Source organism: Halichoerus grypus, chromosome 6 (genome assembly GCF_964656455.1).
Source record: "Halichoerus grypus chromosome 6, mHalGry1.hap1.1, whole genome shotgun sequence".
NCBI classification, from domain to species: domain Eukaryota; kingdom Metazoa; phylum Chordata; class Mammalia; order Carnivora; family Phocidae; genus Halichoerus; species Halichoerus grypus.
This window is the reverse complement of record NC_135717.1, coordinates 51,517,355-51,539,811: the sequence shown is the minus strand read 5'-3', so window position 1 is coordinate 51,539,811 and position 22,457 is coordinate 51,517,355. Positions and strand designations below refer to the sequence as shown.

Sequence of the window (22,457 nt, the reverse complement as noted above, 5' to 3'; positions counted from 1 at the left end):
CTCAGGCCCGACCCACCACCTTAAGCACCTCGACAGACTCAAGACACCCCGTGTGCGGACTGTTACTGTAGTATCTGCGACGTATTGCTGTGTGTGGACGAGACTGGCCATGTGTACCTACCTTCCTAAAAGCAAAGAATTCTTTTCCCCTGATTTTGAGCATTAAGATAAAGAGTTTCATAAAAATGGGGAGTGATTTACAGGTATCACTTTGAAAAGAAGGAAAAAAAACCTGGGCACTTGAAATTCATCTTTTCTTTTCATTACAGTTTTGCTTTGAAATGTGGTCCTTAACATTCGCTTGACGATGAGCCTTTGTGAATGTCCTATCATGTAGTTATGGCAGGGGAACGAATACCTCTCTGCAAACTAGATGTTTATTTTATTTTATATTTTATTTTATTTATTTGAGAGAGAGCACAAGCGGGGTAAGGGGCAGAGGGAGAAACAGACTCCCCACTGAGCAGGGAGCCCCATGCGGGACTCGATCCCAGGACCCCGGGATCATGACTTGAACTGAAGGCAGACGCTGCACCGACTGAGCCACCCAGGCGTGCCCAAACTAGATGTTTTTGTTAACATGATACATATACTGCATTAACAGCTATCATTTGAACCTCGTACAAAACACATGGCTTTAATTACTAGGGTTTTGGGCACAAGAAATGGCCAGAGTAATAACCAGTATAATTATGAATAAATACAAGAGAAGGATGTAACCATTTAAAAGAAAATAACTGAGCGCCAAGTATAAAATGCAAAAACAAAGCTGTTTATACTTAAGATAAATCTCTAAATTTATTTTTCAAAAACATCATTGTGAGAACAAATATAGTCACGTTGACCTTAATCACAGTGAAGTCATAGGATAGAGATAATTCTCATATTTAAAGGATATTTAAAATGTTAGCCATATCAAGGCCCTCTATTTTTAAACACTGTGTATGGCATCTCACTTTGTGAAAGGTAATACAGCCCTCAAGAATTCTTCAAACAAAATCCAATACAAACAGGAGCACAATAAAAACTATTTTAAAAACCTGTAAAATCAAAGCACCTATTTAAATTAAGACCATCGAGAATCTATAAGATTATTTCAGGAAGACACGGGCTGGATGAGACACTAAATACCATAGTTCTAAGGAAAAAAATGACCATCATTTTATGGAACTTACAAGGCAAATTGAATACTATGAAAGACGTGCTTTACGGCGCATTTAAAAATTTTAATTTAAATAATACTCAACAGGAGGAAACCGAGTCTGTGACATTGGCTGAGATATAATAACAGAAGGGCATGACTTGCAACTGGGGCCCTTCCCAGTCTATTTTTAGAGGCCTAAGACTCCAGCCTTAAATAGTTTTAATAATAATGCTTGTGGCTACAACTCAGCATGTGACACACAGCCTGGGAGAAAAGCAGTTCTTCTCAGACTGTGGAACCTAGTTTGCTGGGGTTTTTTTTCCCCTTTAAAGCTAATCCTGCGATCTTACTCACAGAACATGAGGGATCTCAAGAATGTTTTCGTTTCCTTCTGTTTACTAGCTACCTTGCAACATGCACAACTAGAATTGGGTGATAAATTGAAATCAGAAGGAACTGTCTTGCTTCTCTGGAAGCCTACTTGGAATATTACCTTCCTTGGGTACAGAGCGACACATGGGTGATTGTGGAGACAATGGAGATGTGCCCTTAGAGGCTCCGATCTCTGTGTCCCGTCACAGCTGCGATGGTCGCATCCGTCAAGAGAGAGGGAAGGGCTTGCATCCTGTAGTCACTTGAAAGGGTCTTAAGAAGTTTGCAGATGTGGACTCACACATGTATGTGCGTGTGAACACGTTTCTGTAAACACACATCATGTACAGGTATATACACCATTCACGCTCACCCACATATCTCCCAGTGACAAAGCCCCTGCAGTCTGATGGGACTTGCTTCCTGAAAATTACCTTTTCCAAATCCAACCTTTCCATTCCACTCCCGTAACGCAAAATTACAGTAAATCATACTCTGAAGGGTTCAATTTTCAATTAAAAAAAAAACAAAACACACAAATGGGCAAACCAAATCATATCCAGAAACAAAGACACATCTAGGGTTAACACACCAAACTTTACCCCTGAAAAACAAACAGAAAAACCAAAGGAGATGCTTTGAGATGTTATGAAAATTGAACAGGCATTTCTGTTTTAGGAAACAGAGAAAAGGAAGACAAAATCCCTTTCATGGATAATTGAATGTAAGAGATCTAACCTGGCTTGGGTGTCACACGTCCTTGGGGTAAGAGTCTAGATGAGAGACGGGAGAATAACAAATCAGACCCAATCCCCCTCCTTCTAAATCCAAAAAAAAGACATATGGCATTTAGGGTTTTCAGGGTTCTTCTCTGAGCTCCTGGAAAAAGGAAGACAAGATACAGGGCCGGACTCTCCCAGAAGGATCGCCCTGCTCAGATGTGGCAGCGGAGTTGGGTGGCACTTCCTGTCCCCACTCCCTCCGCCCGGCCCGCGGAGTCCTGGCACCTGTCATCTGTCGTCCTCCCCGGAACCGTGGCCACTGCTCCTCGGGCGGCCACATCCATGTTAGGCCTCACAAGCCTGGCCATCGTGCCTCTCCAGCCCCCCCACCCCATCCTCCATCACAAGTTCTCCTTCAGAAGGCCAAGCTTGCGCAGGGCCTCCCGGCGGGCCTCCTCCGTGGACCCGCGGCCGGAGAACTGGACGGTGATGCCCTGGGGCCTGAACCCAACAGCCCTGGGCAGCGAACCTGACCGCTTCCTGGCATCCTGGGCACAGTCCGGCTGCCGGTGCTCGTAAAAGCTCCTGCTGGCATTCTGGCGGGCAAGTTTGCCGGCAAGCACTGGGTCTGGACGGAAGGTGACAGTTTTTCCCGTGGAGACGACGAAGGCACTGGGCTCACTCTTTAGGACGTCGTGGATGCTCTGGAAGCCGTTGGGCAACGGCAGGCACTGTTCTGTCTGCACGCCTCTGGACTGCTGCTGAGTGCTGGCGTGGCTGCCGGCCCGCGTGGACACGGTTTCGTGGACGGGGTGGGGCTTGCTCTGGCCGTGCGTCCCCTGCTCGGTGACATCAGCTCTGGGGGCCCGGTATTCCGCTTCCCCGGAGGACAGGAAAGAGACGCCATTGATGTTGGCCAAGACCCGGGCCTTCCGCTCCTGCACGTTGACGGCTGCTTTGGAGATGGTCTTGTTGAACTCCTTCCCCGCGCTGTTGGTCACGCTGATGTTGCTCGGGAAGCGGTGGATCTTGGGCGCGGGCTGGGCCGTGTGTCTGTGCCCCAGGAAGGAGTCCCCGTTCCGAGGGGCCCCCGAAGGCAGTGTCCTCCAGTCCCCAGGCTTGCCCTCCTTGGAGGGGGATGTGGGTGAAAGCGCTTCATTTCCTGCCAACTTCTCGGACATTTTCTGAGCGATTACCAGTGGGGTGGGAACGGAGCGGGGCAGTTTGGGGTGCTCTGCAGGGGGCCCGGGGGTGGGCAGCTCTTTCCTGGGGGGCGCTGCCGCTGCGGCCACAGGCTGAGAGGGTGGCACAGGAGGGGTCTGTGGGCCTGCGGAGTCTGGCGAGGATGGACCCCCGGCTTCTGGGTTCCTGCCTTCAAAGACAGGAATGTCTTCCTTCCCGACAGGGCCAGCCCCTGAAAAGGAGGCAGAATCCTCATCAGCTCCCACCTTAGGTAAAAATAAATGCATCCTATTTCCTTCTCACTGAATTTACGATGGCCTCCAAGGGACATAAAGCCGACGTCAGCAGCAATGTCAGCATCCCGTCAGCTAAACTCCCTGGCCCAGGGAAGGAGAACATTCTAGGTGAGTCTCCCCACCACGTGATGAGAAGGCATCAGCCGGTGACCATGGAAGACTCCGGTCTGAAGGCTCAGCCCCTGGGATGCACACTGGGCATTCAGGCTTCTAAGGATGCTCATACCAGGAGGGAATAACAACCTGCCTTAGGACGGGGTGCTGCCAAGGGAAATGGAGGTGGGAAGGTTGGGGAGCACCCCTGCATCAGGTGTTTCTAGATGAAGCCTAGCTGGATGTGTCAGACAGCCCTGGGCAGAACTCAATACATCAGCCTCTGAGCCTTTGTAATATCCTTACCAGATACGGATCGCAGGTTACCCAACGCTGTCCGCGCCTACATGCACGCACCTGTCTCTTGCTGCAGAACCGCAAGCCGTATCTTATTTGTCCCTATCCTTGGAATCTCACACAATGCCTGCCAGAGCAGGCACTTGCAACTGTTGTGAAAATGTCACGTAAGAGACGGATGGGCAGGGCGGCTTTCCCTCGCTAAGTATTTCCCTTGGCACAAGTATACGATCTGGCATTTTTAAAGGATCAGCAGGTTCAAGTTAGCTGTAGGAACTACACTTCAAAGAAGTGTGATAAAAATGGGAAATTCTTATTCAGTCTCTCCTTTGCTGACGTGGCTGCACACAGAACTCCACACCTGGAGTCGAGAACCCTGGTCTATGAAATTTGATGTAACACACGGCCTTGCACACACATACACACACACACACACACACACGAAAGAAAATATATTTCTAGAGGCTTGTGACAAAAGGCAGTGTTTTGTAGTAAGAGCCAAAATCCTTTCCCTTCTGTTTCTCCCTCATCCTTCCAATCCTCATCCCCTTGCCCAAATTTATTTCCAGTATCTCTTCCAATCAGGAAAAACAGTGCCAGACAATCCCACCTCGTCCATCCTGTCTGGTCTCACAGGATTCGAAAGACAAAAAGCATGCCTCTCCTTTGAGGCCGCCCTGAATCAAGCAAACCTACAAACCTACAACCTATTACATGCCAAGCCAAACTCTTGTCTGCTCTTTTCCGGTTTTCCTGAACCAGCGGACTTTTCAGTCCAAATACTCCCACTTTGAAAAGTCATACTAGAGAAACAGCGGTATAAGATTGTTCAAAATCTGAGATCAAACCCAAGGGCTAAAATAGAAGTACCTTGTCTGTTTCTTCATAAAATGAATTGTTAACACCTGGAAGTCATTTCCAATTTTCTTTCTCTTTTACTACATACACAAATCGATTCGTGTGGCCAGCTAGTCTCATTCTTTATTTTGGCCCTTTTGGGATTTCCCTTCATGGGCTGTCTCCTAATACGCTACGAAAGCATCCACTTGGTTGGACACTCAAACTACCAAGAGCATACTTCTACCCTGCAAAAACCTGATGAGGCCGCACAGCATCCATACTGGCCGCACACAGGGGAAGACCACAGTGTCCTCGAAGACACTAACGAACCAAGCCAGAGGCCTGGGGATTGGGCTTCGCTCCTCACCTGCTGCTTCCGTCCCAGCTGGGAGGCACTCCGGTTCCCCTGCCTCCGGTGCTGGCTGCACTAAATCAATGACCTCTCCTGGCTCAGACTGACCAGAAGCACGCTCTCCCAGAGACCCCAGAGAGTGGCCATCACACAGGACTTGCTCTTCAAAGTCGTCTTCCAGGGAATCAATGGTCTCTTCAAAAAACAGGATGACATCCTTTTCCTCATGGGTCAGGTACTTCAGGCTCTCATCATCCTATACAACAGGTGCGGGGATTGGGAATAGAAGGGATAAAACAAACAGTCATCTTGCTGAGGAGAAAAAATAAGACAAAGTCGGGATCTGTGCAGAGCCCCGGGTAGAATCCACGCGACTCTCAGAGTTCCGGTTGGGGAAAGTTGCCATTCAGGGGGCCCCATGGACAAACATGTCCCTCCCCATTGTACCTGCATGAAAAAGAACATTGCCAAGAAGCTACAGCAAATACAGGGTCTTAGAACCTATTAACAGCTCTAGCCTAATGGTTCCTGGTGAGTCAATGACCAAAAAAATAATTCTTCTTCAAACCTCCTTGGAACACTGTTCTCAACTGACTGCTCTCAGACGTCTTCCCATAATAGCAGTGGGGGACATCTCTGGTTGAAGATAGTGACGTGAATGCACATATTTATGTCCTCTTCCTCTGGAAACCTCACTAAAACAATGGGATTTATTTTTATTTATTTATTTATTAAATTGGAAGGATATTTGGTTAGTACATAGCTTTTTTTTTTTAAAGATTTTATTTTTTTATTTTTTGACAAAGAGAGACACAGCGAGAGAGGGAACACAAGCAGGGGGAGTGGGAGAGGGAGAAGCAGGCTCCCCACTGAGCAGGGAGCCCAATGCGGGGCTTGATCCCAGGACCCCGGGATCATGACCCGAGCCGAAGGCAGACGCTTAACGACTGAGCCACCCAGGCGCCCTGGGATTTATTGTTTTAAAGGCACAAATCACAAAGACAAAAATAATGGGAAAGGAGACATCAGCCACGAACTGTGGGAAGTTAGGCAGTAGCAGGACAGGTGTGACCGACTCCAAAGGCCCAGGGAAGCTGGTTTCAGCCGGCAGCCGCGGATGCCAGCGACCGCCCTTCTGAGGACAGTGGAGTCCCCCCGCCCCCCGCTCAGGCACTGGGGGTGCAGAGCAGTTCTGGGAGGGGAGGCCAAGAGGACGGTGGAAAGAGCAGAATTGGTTCAGCAGGAATGAGGTCACCCCGGCAGAAAACTAGATGTTTTTTCTTAAAGAAGGTAAAAGAGGGATTTGAAGAGAGCTGATCGTGAAGGATCGTGATGGAAATGGGGAGTAAATGAAGCCAAACAGATGCCCTGTGGACAGAAACCCAGAAGTCTTCCCTGGGGCATCTGAATGTCCAAGGGCCCAAAGGGGCCGACCCTATGGGTTCCCCAATGAAGCAGCTCAGCAAGATTCCCCCTTCAGACGAAGAGCACAGTCACCAAACCCCCACATAGAATTTCTAATCAGCTTCTCAACGTCCTCTCTTAAATATGTGCACACGCAGAAACTGAGCAGCTGAGAAAACTCTTTACCATGAAAGACATACCCGAATAAACAAAAAGGAAAAGAAAGCAACTTACAAAAACAAACTACGCAGAATTGATAACAATTTCTAAAAGAGGACTATTAATGTCCTCAGAGAGATGAGGAGATACTGAATCCATCAAGAATAGAATGCTCTTAAAACAAAAACCCAGAGGACCAAAAACAGCTCTTAGAAATTAACACTAGGACAGCAGAACTGAAAAATGAAATCAAAGCCTACAAGATAGAGAAATGAGTAAATAGACAATTAAAAACAAAACAAAACAGGGAAGACAAGAAAATTAGAGAATAAGTATGGGAGGCCAACATCTGATAATGAGAGATCCAGAAAAATAAATCAGAAAAGTAGAGGGGAAGAGAGTATCAAAATAAACAAGTAAAGGAACTCAAGGAGAGGACCCTCAACTCAAGGCTCTGAGTTTCCAGATACAAAAGTCACCATTAGAACAACAAAATGAACAAGAATGAAACAGACCTATGTCAAGGCACATCACTGAAATCTCAGGATACTGAAGACCAAGATCCCAAAATCTTTCCAGAGTGAACATCAGGTCACAAAACAAAAGACGAAGAATCGAAACAGCAACAGACTTCCTGGCAGCGATATCAGAAGCCAGAAAACAACGTCATGATTCCTTCAAAATTCTGAGTGAATTGAGAACTAGAATTTTATGCCTAACCAAATTAAGGCGGTAGTAAAATAAAGATGCTTTTAAGACAGGTGAGGTCTACACAATGGATCTCCCACGTATGCCTTTCTCATGAAGCTTCTGCAGGGTGGTGGGGGAGTGGGGTTGCTCCCCCAGACAAAGGAGTAAACAAAGACATGGGAGCTGGGGACCAGGAGAGAATGAGAGAAAGCCAAAGGGAATCCCAGGATGCTGGTGACATCCCCAGGATGTCAACGGTGCAGTGAACAACCAGTCCAGTGCAGAGCACTCCAGGGGGCGAAGAATGAGAAGCAAGCAAATAAAACCTGCACAGTTATTAACCACAGAAAACTAAAGTTATGAGAAAAGGCATATATCTATGAATCTGTTTGCCTATAGTAATAAGCACACATACACACACAGACATATGAATTATATTCGCATTCATAGTAGCAAGAAAACAAACAAAACAAGAAACCACCGAAAATGTCCAACAATTAGGGTGTGGTTAAACAAATCAAGGCACCTTCACAGATAGAATAATAAACGGTGTTTTCAAAAGAATATAAAGCTAAGTGGAAAAAATGCATATGGAAAAATGGAGCTTTCTCAATTTGACTTAAATATATGCATACTTAATATTTACCCCCACACCAGAAATACCGAAAGGATAAAGATATATAGTAAAATGTCGATAGTGGCAGTGGGAGGGTGTGAAGTCAAGTAACAAAGAAACAGGGTGAGTTAAAAACTATGTCCTCTAGGGGCACCTGGGTGGCTCAGTCGGTTAAGTGTCTGCTTTGGGCTCAGGTCGTGATCCCGGGGTCCTGGGATCGAGTCCTGCATCGGGCTCCCTGCTCCGTGGGGAGTCTGCTTCTCCCTCTCCCTCTGTACCCCCCTCGCTCGTGCTCTCTCTCTCTTGCTTGCTCCCTCTCTCTCAAATAAAATCTTAAAGAAAAAAGTCATGTCTTCTAGTGAGTAGGAAATGGGAGGAGGGTGCTTTTCATAACCCTGTGAAACTACTTGACCCTCTATGAGTGCAAACTTTGATAAAACAACAAAAAAAGTGGTGGAAGCAAACGTGATTAACAGCTGACCCCAGCAGGGGCGTGAGGTGGGTGGGTGGCACCTGGGTGTGGCTTCATCGGTTAAGCATCTGACTCTTGATCTCAGCTCAGGTCTTGATCTCAGGGTCATGAGTTCAAGCCCCAGGTTGGGTTCCACGCTCGGCGTGGAGCCTACTTAAAATAAAATGAAAAAAAAAAAAAAAGAAAAGAAATTGTTGACCCAGGTGGTGCAGGAGAATGCTTTTCACATTGGGATCTGAGAGGTTACACAAATGCCCACCCACCCAAAGCACCTGACTCCCAGGTCCATCAGAGAGCCTGCAGGGCTTTACAAATTTAGAGACGGTTTAAGGCATTCCTTTGTTTTTAGTATGATTAACCTGAGAATACATGCAAATTTCTCAAGCCGGCTTGGCTATATTAGTTTAATCCTGAAGGCAGGAGGACTCCGGGCAAGGTGACTGCCCACAGCCGGGTTCGGTGGGCAGACAGACGGAATGGCATGGGCTGGGTCAGCAGACAGAGCGGAGCACGGCCAGGGAGAAGCAGCTACACACACCCGCCAGATATAAAGCCACATACCACTGCGGGGTCACAGGAGTGTCTGCTTTGGTAGACACGACAAACAGCTCTCCCGAGTGCTTGTCCCAGGCGCGCTCCCGCCCGCAGGCCTGCTGGCTCTCCTTCCGTGGCAGGCACGCACCAGCGTCCCATTGTGATTTTCCATCCGCTCCCAAGAAAACAGTGTTGCACTTTTTTTTTTTTTCATAATACTTAGCTGGCTATTTGGAGATCCTCTTACAAAGTGCTGCCTGTTCCTCTTTCTATCAAGTTGTCTTTTAAAAAATATAGTACTGGGCGCCTGGGTGGCTCAGTTGGTTAAGCGACTGCCTTCGGCTCAGGTCATGGTCCCAGAGTCCTGGGATTGAGTCCCACATCGGGCTCCTGGCTCGGCGGGGAGCCTGCTTCTCCCTCTGACCCTCTCCCCTCTCATGCTGTTTCTCTCTCTCTCTCTCTTTCTCAAATAAATAAATAAATAAAATCTTTAAAAAAAATAAAAAATAAAAAAATAAAAAATATAGTACTACACGTACTAGATAGACACCATTTGTTGGATATATTTGTTGCAAATATCTTCTGCTATTCACTGGCTATTCGCTGCTATTCACTGCACTAACGTTGGATAGGCATTCTGGTCGGATAGGCTTCTGCTATTCAGTGCTACAATTCATCTGGAATGAACTTCTGTGTATGGTGTGAGGTCAAGAGTCTTTGTTTTCTAAAGTAATACCCAATTGTTCCAGCACCATGCCTTGGAAAGACCGTCCTTTCTCCCCTACAGGTCCCCTTGGACGTGTTGGGTCTGTTTATGAATTCTCTTATCTGTCTACTTGTCTATTTGTATACCAATTAAACAGTTCTATTTTTTTAAAGATTTCATTTATTTATTTGAGAGAGAGAGACAGCGAGTGAGAGAGAGCACGAGCAGGGGTGGGGTTGGGTTCAGGGCCAGAGAGAAAGGGAGAAGTAGACTCCCTGCTGAGCAGGGAGCCCGATGTGGGGCTCGATCCCAGGACCCCGAGATCATGACCTGAGCTGAAGGCAGACGTGCCACCGACTGAGCCACCCAGGTGCCCCTTAAACACTGTTTTAATTATTATAAGTGTCGCTATCTGGCAGTTTAAAGCCTTCCAGTTTTGCCATTCTTCTCTAAGTCTGCACAAGCTCTTTTGGCCCTTTTTATTTCCATGTAAATTTTAGATTCAGCTTGTCAGTTTCCATACACCCAGATACACACACACCCTCTGCTGGGACTTTGGAACTAACAGAAGTTCCTCAAACTGAGGAGAACTGAATTTTCCAGTGTTTTTTGAATCCTCGAATATGGTATACACCCTTACTTACTTAGATTAGTGGCTCTCGAGCTGTGGTCCTTTCACCAGCAACCGCAGAACCTCGGCACAGCACCTAGAACTACAAATTCTTGGGCCCTACCTCAGATCTGCTGAATCAAAAGCATTAAGGGCCTCCGGTCTGTGCATTAACATACACTCTGGGAAATACTGATGCACTAACGTTAGATAGGCATTGATTTGGTTCTTCAACTTTCCTCAAGAATGTCTTAGTGTCAAGTCTGAGATTTTATGCAGTTGTCATTATATGTCTTCTTAGGTGTTTGATGGTTTTTTTTTTTAAAGATTTTATTTATTTATCTGACACAGAGAGACACAGTGAGAGAGGGAACACAAGCAGGGGGAGTGGGAGAGGGAGAAGCAGGCTTCCTGCTGAGCAGGGAGCCCGATGCGGGGCTCGATCCCAGGACCCTGGGATTATGACCTGAGCCGAAGGCAGACGTTTAATGACTGAGCCACCCAGGCGCCCCAGTATTTGATGTTTTTTGAAGCTAACAGAAATGTTGTCACTTTAAAAAAATTTTTTTAAATTTTTAGTTGTTTTTTAAGTAAACTCTACACCCAACGTGGGGCTCAAACTCACGACCCAGAGATCAAGAGTTGCATGCTCCATCGACTAAATCAGCAGGCACCCCTAAATGGTGTCACTCTAAAATTTTTCTAATTGCTGCTGGTATACAGAAATATAAAGTACACTGATCTTGTAATAAGTAAATTCAACCAATTTGCTGTGTGATCCGGACAGTTTATTTGTAGATTGTTTTCAATTTTCTACATACACAGTGGTGTCTGTAAATGAGAGATTTTTATTTCCTCCTTTCCATTCCTTTTGTGACCCATTCATTTTTGTCATTTGCCTTATCGTACCGGCTGGGTTCTCAAGTCAGCTGAATAGAAACGGCATCTTTGTCTTGGTCCCAGTATCAGAGGGAAAGCTTTCAATATTTCTCCATCAAGTATAATGTTTGCCATAGGGTTTTTTTTTTAAGTTTTATTGTTTATTTATTTATTTTTAAGTGAAGTCTACCCCCAAACTGGGGCTTGAACTCACAACCCTGAGATCAAGAGTCCCACACTCCATCAACTGAACCAGTCAGGCACCCCTGTTGTAGATTTTTTTTAAAAATTATTTTTATCAGATTAAGAAAATTTTCTTCTATTCCTAGTTTGCTGAGTAGCTGAGTATGTTGGTTTTAATATAACGAATGGGATTTGAATTTTGTCAAATCATTTTCTTTATGTATTAGAGTGATCCTCAGCTGGGGGTGACGTTGCTCTTCACACGGCATTTGGCAATGTCTGGAGTCACTTTTGGTTGTCACAGCTGGGTGGGTGTCACCAGCATCTAGCGGGTGGAGCGATCTATAGCCTACAGCACATCGGACAGCTCCCCACAGAAAGAACCATCTGGCGGAGGAGGCTGAGGAGGCATGATTATATACTTCTCCTCTTTTCTTCTGTTAATGAACTGAATTACAATGATTGATTTTCAAACATTAAACCAACCTTGCATCCTGGGAACAAGTCCAATCTGGTCGTGATGTTATCTTTTTTATACATCGCTGAATTTGATTTGCTAATATTTTGTTTAGAATTTCTGCATCTGTATTCACAAGACCGATTGGCTTGTCGTTTTCCTTTCTTTGTGATCAGGTTTTGTATACCCTTCTTTTTAAAATGTCAACTTTTGAAACAATATGCCCTAAGATTTTAATTTTAGTTCCTAGCTTATCTTTTTGCTCCACCTTTCCTGAGATTTTTTTGGGGGTGGGGGTGGGGGAGAGGAAAGACTAAATTTAAGAATACTTTTTCTCCAGCTGAAATTAGAGCAAGTTCATATTAACTAGGTCTGTGTAATTTGATCAGTCTGCATACCTAGCAGTGGATAGTCCCTGAGAGCTTCAATTTTCTCTCTAAGAACAAGGTCAGTGTCAGGGGCATTAGAAGAGGGGCAGGGTACCATGAAGGAAAATGGACATAAAGTGTTCCTGACTGAGTACTTTCTATTGAGTGCTGGACCAAGGGAAAGAGAAATGGGTTTTTAAAAACCCAGTACGGGGATGCCTGGGTGGCTCAGTCAGTTAAGCATCTGCCTTTGGCTCAGGTCATGATCCCAGGGTTCTGGGATCGAGTCCCACATTAGGCTCCTTGCTCAGCGGGGAGCCTGCTTATCCCTTTGCCACTCCCCCTGCTTGTGCTCTCTCTCTCTCTCTGACAAATAAATAAAATCTTTAAAAAAATAAAAATAAAAAACCCAGTACCATCATCTACAGAACATGTGACTAAGGAATTTATACTTTATTCTGAGAATTCCAGTATCTGGCCCTACCTACTTTTCAAATTTCATCACCTACTACTCTCCCCTTTCTACTCTATTCCAGGGGTGGTTACTTTTTCTGTAAGGGCAGGGAGTAAATATTTTGGGCTTTGCAAGCTTTATGGTGACAACTACTCAACTCTGTCCATGTAGTGTGAAAGTTATAGACAGTGTGTTAATGAATAAGCCTAGCTTTGTTACAATAAATCTTTATTTACAAAATCAGATGGGGGGCCAGAGTTGACCTACAGGCTGTGGTCTTCCAACTCTTGCTCTATGCTCTAATCACATCAAACCACCTGCCATCTCCTGTGCCTTTTCATGTCAGCAGTGCCTGTCTCCGCATGGCCACATCTGACCTATCCTTCGTGGTCACCACACCTCCAATGTCACCACCCCTCCAGCCGACTCCATAGCATCTACTGAATCAGACATTCAAATATTTGAGCATCTACTAAGCATCAGGCAATGTAAATATAACAGTGTAAATAATGTTCTTGCTGTCTACTTGACCATCTAATGAGGGCTTTAGATAAGAAAAGAGGTAGTTACTTCAGAGTCTGGAAATGGCTCCAATGAGGTGACCACAGGGTATTAAGGAAATGGGTGTCAATCCACACTTTTGGGGAAGGGGTCTGATCTGGAACACTTGGGCGAGGAAATGATATCTGCCAATAATCTGAAAGAAGTGGGTGAGAGTCAAACACAAAGGGACACGGGGTAGGTGGATCTGTGTTTGAGAGATCATGTTGCCTATCATGTGGGAAATATCAAACGTGGGAAGCAATCTGGATGAGACTTCAAGGTCACCTAAACCAGAGCAGGGGTGATGGGAAGAGAGAGAAGGAGGTGGGATTTCAGGGAGATTTAAAATGTAGAATCAGCTCCTCATTTAAATTCTCAACTACAGTTGTTCACCATCCAGCTTTCCAGCTCTACTAGACTTCACACTTAAAAAGAGGCCTCATATAGCCAATGCCCCCTCCCCCAGACCACCCCAGAGCTTACAGGCGGTCTTGTCATGGGACCAAACTGTCAGCTGCCTCTTCACATGTCTGTCTGCTTTGTCCCTCTGGCAACCAGAACAGGAAAGCTTCATATGAAATCCAGTGACACCATTCATATTGTGATTTTTCTAGTTTCTTGAAGACTGGTGGGATCATCTGGAGGGTCACCATGGATGGTGTAGGGCATTCCTGCCTCATCTGTTCTCTACACACCTTATTCTTGCCAGACCATCCTGCCCCCCATCCGTTCAGCACACACGCTCCTAACTCTCCTGCTTTCCCAGGCTCACCCGAAGACATTTCAAATGTTTCTCCTATCCATGCAGAGTAGTTTAGCTCAGTGATTCAATGGAAAAAAACTTGCAAGTCTAAAAATCATTAGGGCTCTTAGCATAACAAAGGTCCCTGTAGTTAATAATTACAACCATCACGGATATTGTTAGGATGACATGATGATGATAACAACTATAACCAAACAAAATGTCTAAGGAAATAAATTAATGCTCTCTTCCCTCTTCCTCCTACTTTGCCTTTCCCAACTCAGTGTTTCAATAGGGCTATGCACAAGATTTTTAGATAATCTATTTTGGTTAGGTGTACAGACAGCAGAATTAAATGGGCAACTGGCCTGCAACACACCTTCAGCTTAAGACACATGCCAACTTCCCACACTGAGTGAGGGACAGAAACTATGAACAGTGTATATAAGCCCCACAGATCTAATCCAACCTCTGAGCAAGAAATCCCAACGTAAGATGGCATTTGGAAAATGGGCTTAGAAAGGGCAGCTCCTACACAACCATTCCGTGTTCTTGGACAGGCTGTAGGACCCATAGGTTGAAAGACACAACACACAGATCAGTCAGCCCCGCTCCATCACTGGAAGATGTGAAAGCTGGGCTCAGGGCCAGTGAAATGACCCCAAGGGTCATACGACTACTCAGTAGAGTGGCCAAGACTACGACTAGTCTGTTCTTGCTTTTTTATCAGATTCATTTCTGTTTCTAATCACATACTTATTCAAGATCAGAGGCCTGGGTCCTGGAAGACTCAGATTCTTGCATCCCCAACCCATCTGAGGTCTCTCCCCGGAGTTAGAGGCCGGAGCACATACAGGCCGTGAGGCTGGCGTGTATCCCCACGCACCGTGTCTGCGCTCCGCCTGGCCTGGAGTGCTGACCTAAGGGGCAGAGCCAAAAAGAGCTGTGGGCTCCGTCTGCTGCCTAATTCCCCAAACAAGAAGCTGCCCTCCACATGAACCCCCCTCTGCCTACACCTGGGAGAGGAATGAAGGCAGAAACCAAGAAAAGTCGGAGTGCCAAGGGCAAGGGAGCAGGGTATTCAGGGTCAGAAAAGGGGTGCGTGCCCTTGTGCGAGAGGGTTCCTATCTACTCCTCCAGTTCCCCGGAGATGCTGGTGCTGCAGCCTCCTCAGACAAGAGGAAGGCAAGAGGAAGGCATGGGCCTTGGTGAAGAGGCAGAGCATGAAAAGCAGGGGACTGAGAATAGGCAAGTCGATGGAGCCAGGAAGTAGGTGAGTGTTTGCTCAGCGCTGAGGGAGTTGGGGGAAACAGGGAGTGACTGCTACTGGGTGCAGGGGTTTCTCTGGGGGTGGAGAATATGTTCTAAATGTGATTGTGATGAAGGTTGCCGAACTCTGGGAATCTACTAGAAACCACCGACGGGCATACTTTAAACGGGTGAACTGTCTGGTATGTGCATGATACCTCAATAGAGCGGTCACAGAGTGAAAACAACAACAAGGAAGGCAGGGGCCTCGTGGCCCCTGTGGAGGAGGGAGGGAGCCCTGGCAGTGGTGGTCCCTGCTTCGCCGGTGGGCCTTTTGGAAGCGGCATTTGCTAACTTAGTCCCAAAGAACTAAGTAGATAGGAAATGAAGAAGGGAATTGAAGAATTGTGTTAGTATTTGGAAGGAAATAGGCTGACAGCCAAAAATTTTTTTTAAATTCCCTTTTCTTAAAAAAAAAAGATTTTATTTATTTATTTGACAGAGAGAGACAAAGAGAGAGAAGGAACACAAGCAGGGGGAGTGGGGGAGGGAGAAGCCGGCCCCCCGCTGAGCAGGGAGCCTAATGCGGGGCTCAGTCCCAGGACCCCAGGATCACGACCCAAGCCGAAGCCAGACGCCAACGACTGAACCACCCAGGCGCCCCTTAAATTCCCTTTCTATGAATGGTGTTTTTAATGTACCAATTTGGGCTATCAATCTCCAGATCTATAAGAACTCTCTAGAAAACCATACCTCCCGCCCCCATTCTACCCCGCATGCTGACTTCAGGTAATGTCCGTAAGTCTCCAAGGGAAATACCATTTTGTTTAAGAATGTGAGAGTACCGGGATGCCTGGGTGGCTCAGTCGGTTAAGCAGCTGCCTTCGGCTCAGGTCATGATCCCAGGGTCCTGGGATCGAGTCCCGCATCAGGCTCCTTACTCGGCAGGGAGCCTGCTTCTCCCTCTGCCTGCCTCTCCCCCTGCTTGTGTTCTGTCTCTCTGACAAATAAATAAATAAAATCTTTAAAAAAAAAAAAAAGAATGAGAGTACATATATTTCTACCCTAATATGTACATTATAATTGTGAAGAAATAATTTCTATTATATTCAAACCAGAAAATTCAAAACGTTAAGTCTACTAAAGTAATTGTACCAGATGCTATACATGTCTCCCATGAGGAGGACAAAGTCCTGGTCTTGCGGATGTCTGTCCACTCCTACATGAAGATGACAGAAGAAATGTCTACCTAGTCCCAGCGGAGCTCTGAGAGGAACAACCAGATAAGCTGGATGACAGACTTTTAAGATTTTATTTTTAAATTTTTAAAAAGATTTTATTTATTTATTTGAGAGAGAGAGAGAGAGCATGAGCAGGGGGAGGGGCAGAGGGAGAGGAAGAGAGAAAATCTCAAGCAGACTCTGTGTTGAGCTTGGAGCTTGACATGGGGCTTGAACTCACGACCCCGAGACCATGACCTGAGCCCGAATCAAGAGTCGGTGCTCCACCCACTGAGCCATTCAGGCACCCCTGGATGACAGACTTTTATAGCAAATGTTACCAACAGTTCTGAAAATCAACAGTCCTAGATATGCCTATGGGAGTGCAGATTTGGGACAGGAGTTTCATTTCAAGAGAAAATATAGAGAGGAAAAAGACATTTGGCTACACAAAAAATGGAGGAAGCCTAAAACACTCATACTAAAACAGCTACCTAAAAAAAATGCTGAATTAAGTTCTGAAGCTTTTTTCTTTTGTTTTATTTTTTTTTAGATTTATTATTTTAGAGAGAGAGAGAATGCAGGCGGGGGTGGGGAGAGGGGCAGAGGGAGAGGGAGAATCTCAAGCAGGTTCCATGCTCAGCATGGAGCCCAACGTGGCACCCCTTGTTTTGTTTTTCATTTAAATAAAGAAATTGGGCTTGGGGTGCCTGGGTGGCTCAGTCCGTTGAGTGACTAATTCTTGGTTTTGGTTCAGGTCATGATCTCAGGGCTGTGGGATTGAGCCCCACGTCAGGCTCTATGCTCAGCATGAGGTCTGCTTGTCTCTCTCCCTCTGCTCCTCCCCCTGCTTGCGTACGCGCGTGCTCTCTCTCTCTCTCTTAAAATAAACAAAATTTAAAAAACAAAGAAATTTGGCTTAACTGCAGATTAAGACAATGTGGTAACTCCTTGTGAGAGAGAAAAAAGAACTTGTAGAATTCATCTCTATTCCAGACCAAAAAAAAAAAAACATCATAAACAAGATTATGATGGCTAAAAATATTCTTGAGATGAACCAAGATCTCTCAACTGCCAGTCTCTTAGGTGGGGAGCCTAGAGTATTTGTTTTGGTAGAGTGTGATTTGATGTTCATATTTGCTTTTTTTTTTTTTTTAAGATTTTATTTATTTGTCAGAGAGAGAGAGAGTGTGAGAGAGAGAGAGAGAGCACGAGGTGGGGGGGAATAGAGGGAGAAGCAGGCTCCCCGCTGAGCAAGGATTCCCCATGGAACTGGAATCCCAGGACCCTGAGATCATGACCTGAGCCAAAGGCAGACGCTTAACCCACCGAGCCACCCAGGCGCCCCTCACGTTGGCTTTTTCCACACACCAAAATGACCTTCCAGACACTTGAGCAAGGCTTCACTGACCTAAGCTGATGAGAGACGCCCTCAGCCCCGCAGCTGAAGCCGAACAGGGGCCCAGAGAAGCATGTCACCATGGGCCTCCATGCAGTTCCTGACAGGCCTCTCCGGGCTGTGCTGACCTTGGCACTCTGTAAGCGCCCACGGCGCTCCCCACAGACCCGGGTAGGGGCTTCATGATGGTTCTCTCTAGCCGGTCACTGCGGTGAGTTTTCACCAGGGCTAACTGAACCCTGTACTTCTGGCCGGAAAGCAACACAAACAGTGAGGGACGAGATGTGCGCCCAGTTTTGATGACAGATCTAAAGAATCATGGCTCCGGGGACCCCTGGGTGGCTCAGTCGTTAAGCATCTGCCTTTGGCTCAGGTCATGATCCCGGGGTCCTGGGATCGAGTCCCACATCAGGCTCCCTGCTCTGTGGGAAGCCTGCTTCTCCCTCTCCCACTCCCCCTGCTTGTGTTCCCTCTCTTGCTGTGTCTCTCTCTCTGTCAAATAAATAAAATCTTAAAAAAAAAAAAAGAATCATGGCTTCGAAGGATCACCGCTGGGCTCCGGGGCTGCCTGCAACTTCCGTCCGCCGGCGCTAATGTGAAGAAGGCCTAAGACGGAGCCGCCTTGCGCGCCTGCCGTCCAGCGCCCTCCCAGACCCCCGTGAGCCCGTCGCACTGACCCAGAGCTTCACCCGTGCCGCCGAATTGCGAGCTCTGGAAAGAGGAACACCGCGTTGTACTCGTCATCTACCAGTTCTGGTGTGTAGCAGGCGTTTATTAAGGGTTTACTGAATCCAACTTTTATAAAAGCTATTTGAGTTCTGTCATAAAATGGCTGCTTTGACCAGCAAGTTGTGGGCTCAGGGAGGGTAAGGAAATGGAAAGGAAGACGGGGGTCACTGGTGACCAGTCTGCTTCTCCTTTCTTTTCTTTCTTTTTTTCTTTCTTTTTTTCTTTCCTTCCTTTTTTTAAGATTTTATTTACTTATTTGAGAGAGAGAGTGCACATGAGCAGGGGGAGGGGTGGAGGGAGAAGCAGGCTCCCCGCTGAGCAGAGACCCCCCCCCATGTGGGGCTCGATCCCAGGACCCCGAGATCGTGACCCGAGCAGAAGGCAGACACTTAACCCATGGAGCCACCCAGGCGCCCCTGCTTCTCTTTTCCATCCTCGGTTCTGTTTCCTCTCCGTGGAATCACCCAGCCCCTTCTGTGTCCGATTGCTGTGTATGACCCGGACTTCACCTAACCTAGCCACGCAGTGTTCACCACTGCTTGCTCTACCTTCTTATTCCATGACAAATGGGTGAGGCCAAAAGGCAATCAAAGGCTTTGGAGAAGGAAGGGGGTAATCAGGAGCCGGCAACTGCTGTCTGATCACAGGCTTGTTATGTGGCTGCAGGGCTATGACGTTTGTTAGCTTGGGGAGAAGGGAGGGTTGCAGAACAGTTCACTGAATAGATCTCCAAACTCTTGGTAATGAATCTGGATCATTGTTTTGGACTAAGTTAGATATAAAAATGAACGGGATGTATGCCTGGGGATTCGGGGTGCTTCTAATCCGCCCTCAAAGAAGCATGTGCATTACCAAGTCCCTTCAGAGCCGTGGGTATTAAGAGTTTCCCACTCTTTTCAAGCAGGCAGTCAAATTCTCTTCTAGAGGAAGCCCCAGGAGGCCTGCAGGCTGCAGGGCCATCTGCAGAAACAGCACCCAAGCATGCGGGCAGGAGGCAGCTGTGCGTCCCTGGGCGTTTCGTGAGATGCGTGCTCCAGATCCCAGCCTGCAGGGGTTAAGAATATAGGGAACCCTACACCCAAAGCTTCTTTTGTCCCCTTAGACAGCTATCATTTATGAATGTCTCCCAATTCTTCTAGAAACTTTTCTCCTGAATCCATATCACCGACGAAGGCGGTAAGTTCCAAAACCACACTCCCAACTTGGCCAAGATGTGCTGCCTTGTTTTGCATTGCAGTCATTCTTCTTCTTAAGTTCCAAAGGGAAAAAAAACACGTTCGAAATGTATCCTCTTACTCAAGCGTTTCGTGATTTGGCCAATCTGTTCTCGTTCTAGCTCTGCCTTTCATTAAAAAGTGTTCAGAGGCAGACTTCCTTACAAGAAAAGCAAAGTACATATACAAATACAACCTGCCTCTCGGTGAAAAAGACCGCATCCTTTGCCCTCTTGGAACGGTCCCGGTCATCATGGGGGCCATGTGGGCAGCCAGAACAAGCCTACTTGAAGCAGCTATTTTCATTTTTAGCTAGCACTGGCTCAGGAGAAAAGTTTTCATAGCGTAAAGATCTGTTATACCCCAGGCAACCCTTCAACTAGTGTTGGAAAACTTTAGTAGGATACTCTCATTTAACATCAGGCATTCATGTTTTATCTTCTTGTAAAAATAACCCTGGCTTAAAAGAAATGTCTCCCTAAGTAGGTTATCTCTTATCTAAAGAGCCTTTAGATAGAACACCAAACAATGCAGAGGCCTAAAAGCATGGTCACTGACTAGTCTTCCACGAGGTCGGGGGTGACAGGGCAATAAGTGGCAAACTACTGTGGTTGAATCTCATTCCGAAAAGATGAGTCATAAAAAGACCTGATGACTTGGAATCAATACATATAGAGCTCCTCTCCACATTTAGACTCCCTGAAAGTTCACACACATTTTTTTTTTTTTTAATCGTGTAGCTAGTTCACTGGTGAAAGGGGCCGGCTGCCAAGACAGTGCTTCATGAAAGTCAAGTCCTAATCAAAATGCCAAATTTTCTCAGCGTGCCGCTCCTCTCTAAGGAGAATATACAACTGCCAGATGACACGGGAGGCAGCTCAAGTTGGCTCAATGATCTTCCAGAAAGGAAAATGCTTGAAAACAAGCAGAGGTCTGCGTAGAAGGTGCTGAAACAGGACAGCGACGTGTCCTCCTATAGACAGCGAGAGAAACAGGGAGCCAAGTGGGGTACGTGGCAGGATTACGGGGTCACACACACCCACACACACATCCTGAGAATATACTTTCATCGTACACTTCCTGAAAGTCAAATCTGCAATGCCTTTGCCACAATTATGCTGCACTGGGTACAATGCTCGGCGCTCCGGGGCACAGAGAAGAGTCAGACACATTGCAGTCCCACTGTGGGACGGTACCGGAGAGGAAAGAACCAGAGGAGGATAGGTGTTCTGGACGTTCACCCCAAAGTGATGCCCCGGAGGGAGACTGCGAGAATTAGGAAGGATGTGAGATGCTGGGGGGGGGTGCGGGGGGCTCTCCCTTTCCGTCTCATCATTAGTGGTCAAAGGAAAAACTCAGAAGACTACTGACGAGACAGAGATACGACCCGGAGAGCACGGATCCAACAAGAAGCTGGGGCGGGCTAAAGCGGAATCACACGCAACCTGGAAGCTCAGAGGGCGCTCGCCAAGAGGCTGTCGTCAGTAAGCCCGGACTGCGTGCTGGCCGGCGCGTCCTTCCAGTCACCCTGGGGAAAGAATTATTTTCCCATCACCCCCGTTTGTAACTCAGGAAGAAAGTAACTAAGGAACACAGTGACTGACTAACCCTTCCCAGGTTCCAAAGGAGACGAATTTGAATGTGAACTCGAGCCTGTCACTAATACGCTGTGTTTGTTACTATTCTGAGCTGATTTTTAGGATACAGACTGGTTAGTAAAAAAGAAAGGAACTTTAAACATGCATAAGGTGGGGTTTTTTTTGGATTTGAGAGAAATCATAAGTATATCGGGGAATGTCCTGCTGATACCTATTCAGCCCTACCGCAAAACCTATGCAGACCAATACTGATGGCTCAGAAATCCTTCTCCAAAGGCAGTTAATGTTGTTCTCACTCTACCCACCTTGACCTTCTGATATTTATAAATGTAAGAGATTTGTAGTCTCTCCCACCTTTGAACCTAATATTTCCAATATATTACTAAAAAATGTCCATAATAAAAAGGTTTTTTTAAGATTGTATTTATTTATTTGAGAGGGAGCACGAGCAGAGGGAGGGGCAAAGGGAGAGGGAGAAGCAGACTCCCCGCCGAGCAGGGAGTCCAACTCGGGGCTCGATCCCAGGACTCTGAGATCATGACCTGAGCAGAAGGCGGCCACTTAACCGACTGAGCCACCCAGGCACCGCTTTGATAAAAAGTTTTAAAATAAGTCACTTCTCTTTCTGACTCTGGAACTGATACTTAATAGACCTCCCTTCAAACAAGAGCTTTTGTCCCTGGAGATGAATTCTTGTGTATGACATCCGACAAAGCGTCGACATGATGCATATCCTCCAAATCTGCCAGATAACAGACATTAATGTCCCATCTGCCTAGACATACATTCTATGCAAAATTCTATTTTCTATGGCAGTGTCTTGTAAACTCCCCGAGTTCATTTACAGACTTACTTCTTCCAGGAAAGATACCTTGTGGATATTCTGGTGGCTGTGATCCCCTCTACAAGCCTCCTTTTCCATTTCCCCTAAACC

The 22,457-nt window shown here is 46.5% G+C and overlaps 1 protein-coding gene across 4 annotated transcripts in view; it reads right to left on the bottom strand.

The window, feature by feature from the left end:
• Positions 1-772: 772 nt before the first annotated feature.
• Positions 773-22,457, bottom strand: part of PROSER2 (proline and serine rich 2) — a 45,216-nt gene continuing 23,531 nt past the window's right edge. For all 4 annotated transcript variants that reach the window (XM_036074374.2, XM_036074385.2, XM_036074368.2 and 1 more), the window contains exons 3-4: positions 5,314-5,554; positions 773-3,652 (exon numbers count right to left, since the gene is read on the bottom strand). In XM_036074374.2, the coding sequence (XP_035930267.1) occupies positions 2,640-3,652; positions 5,314-5,554 (1,254 nt within the window). In that variant the 3' untranslated portion in view covers positions 773-2,639. The remainder of the gene's footprint in view (positions 3,653-5,313; positions 5,555-22,457) is intronic.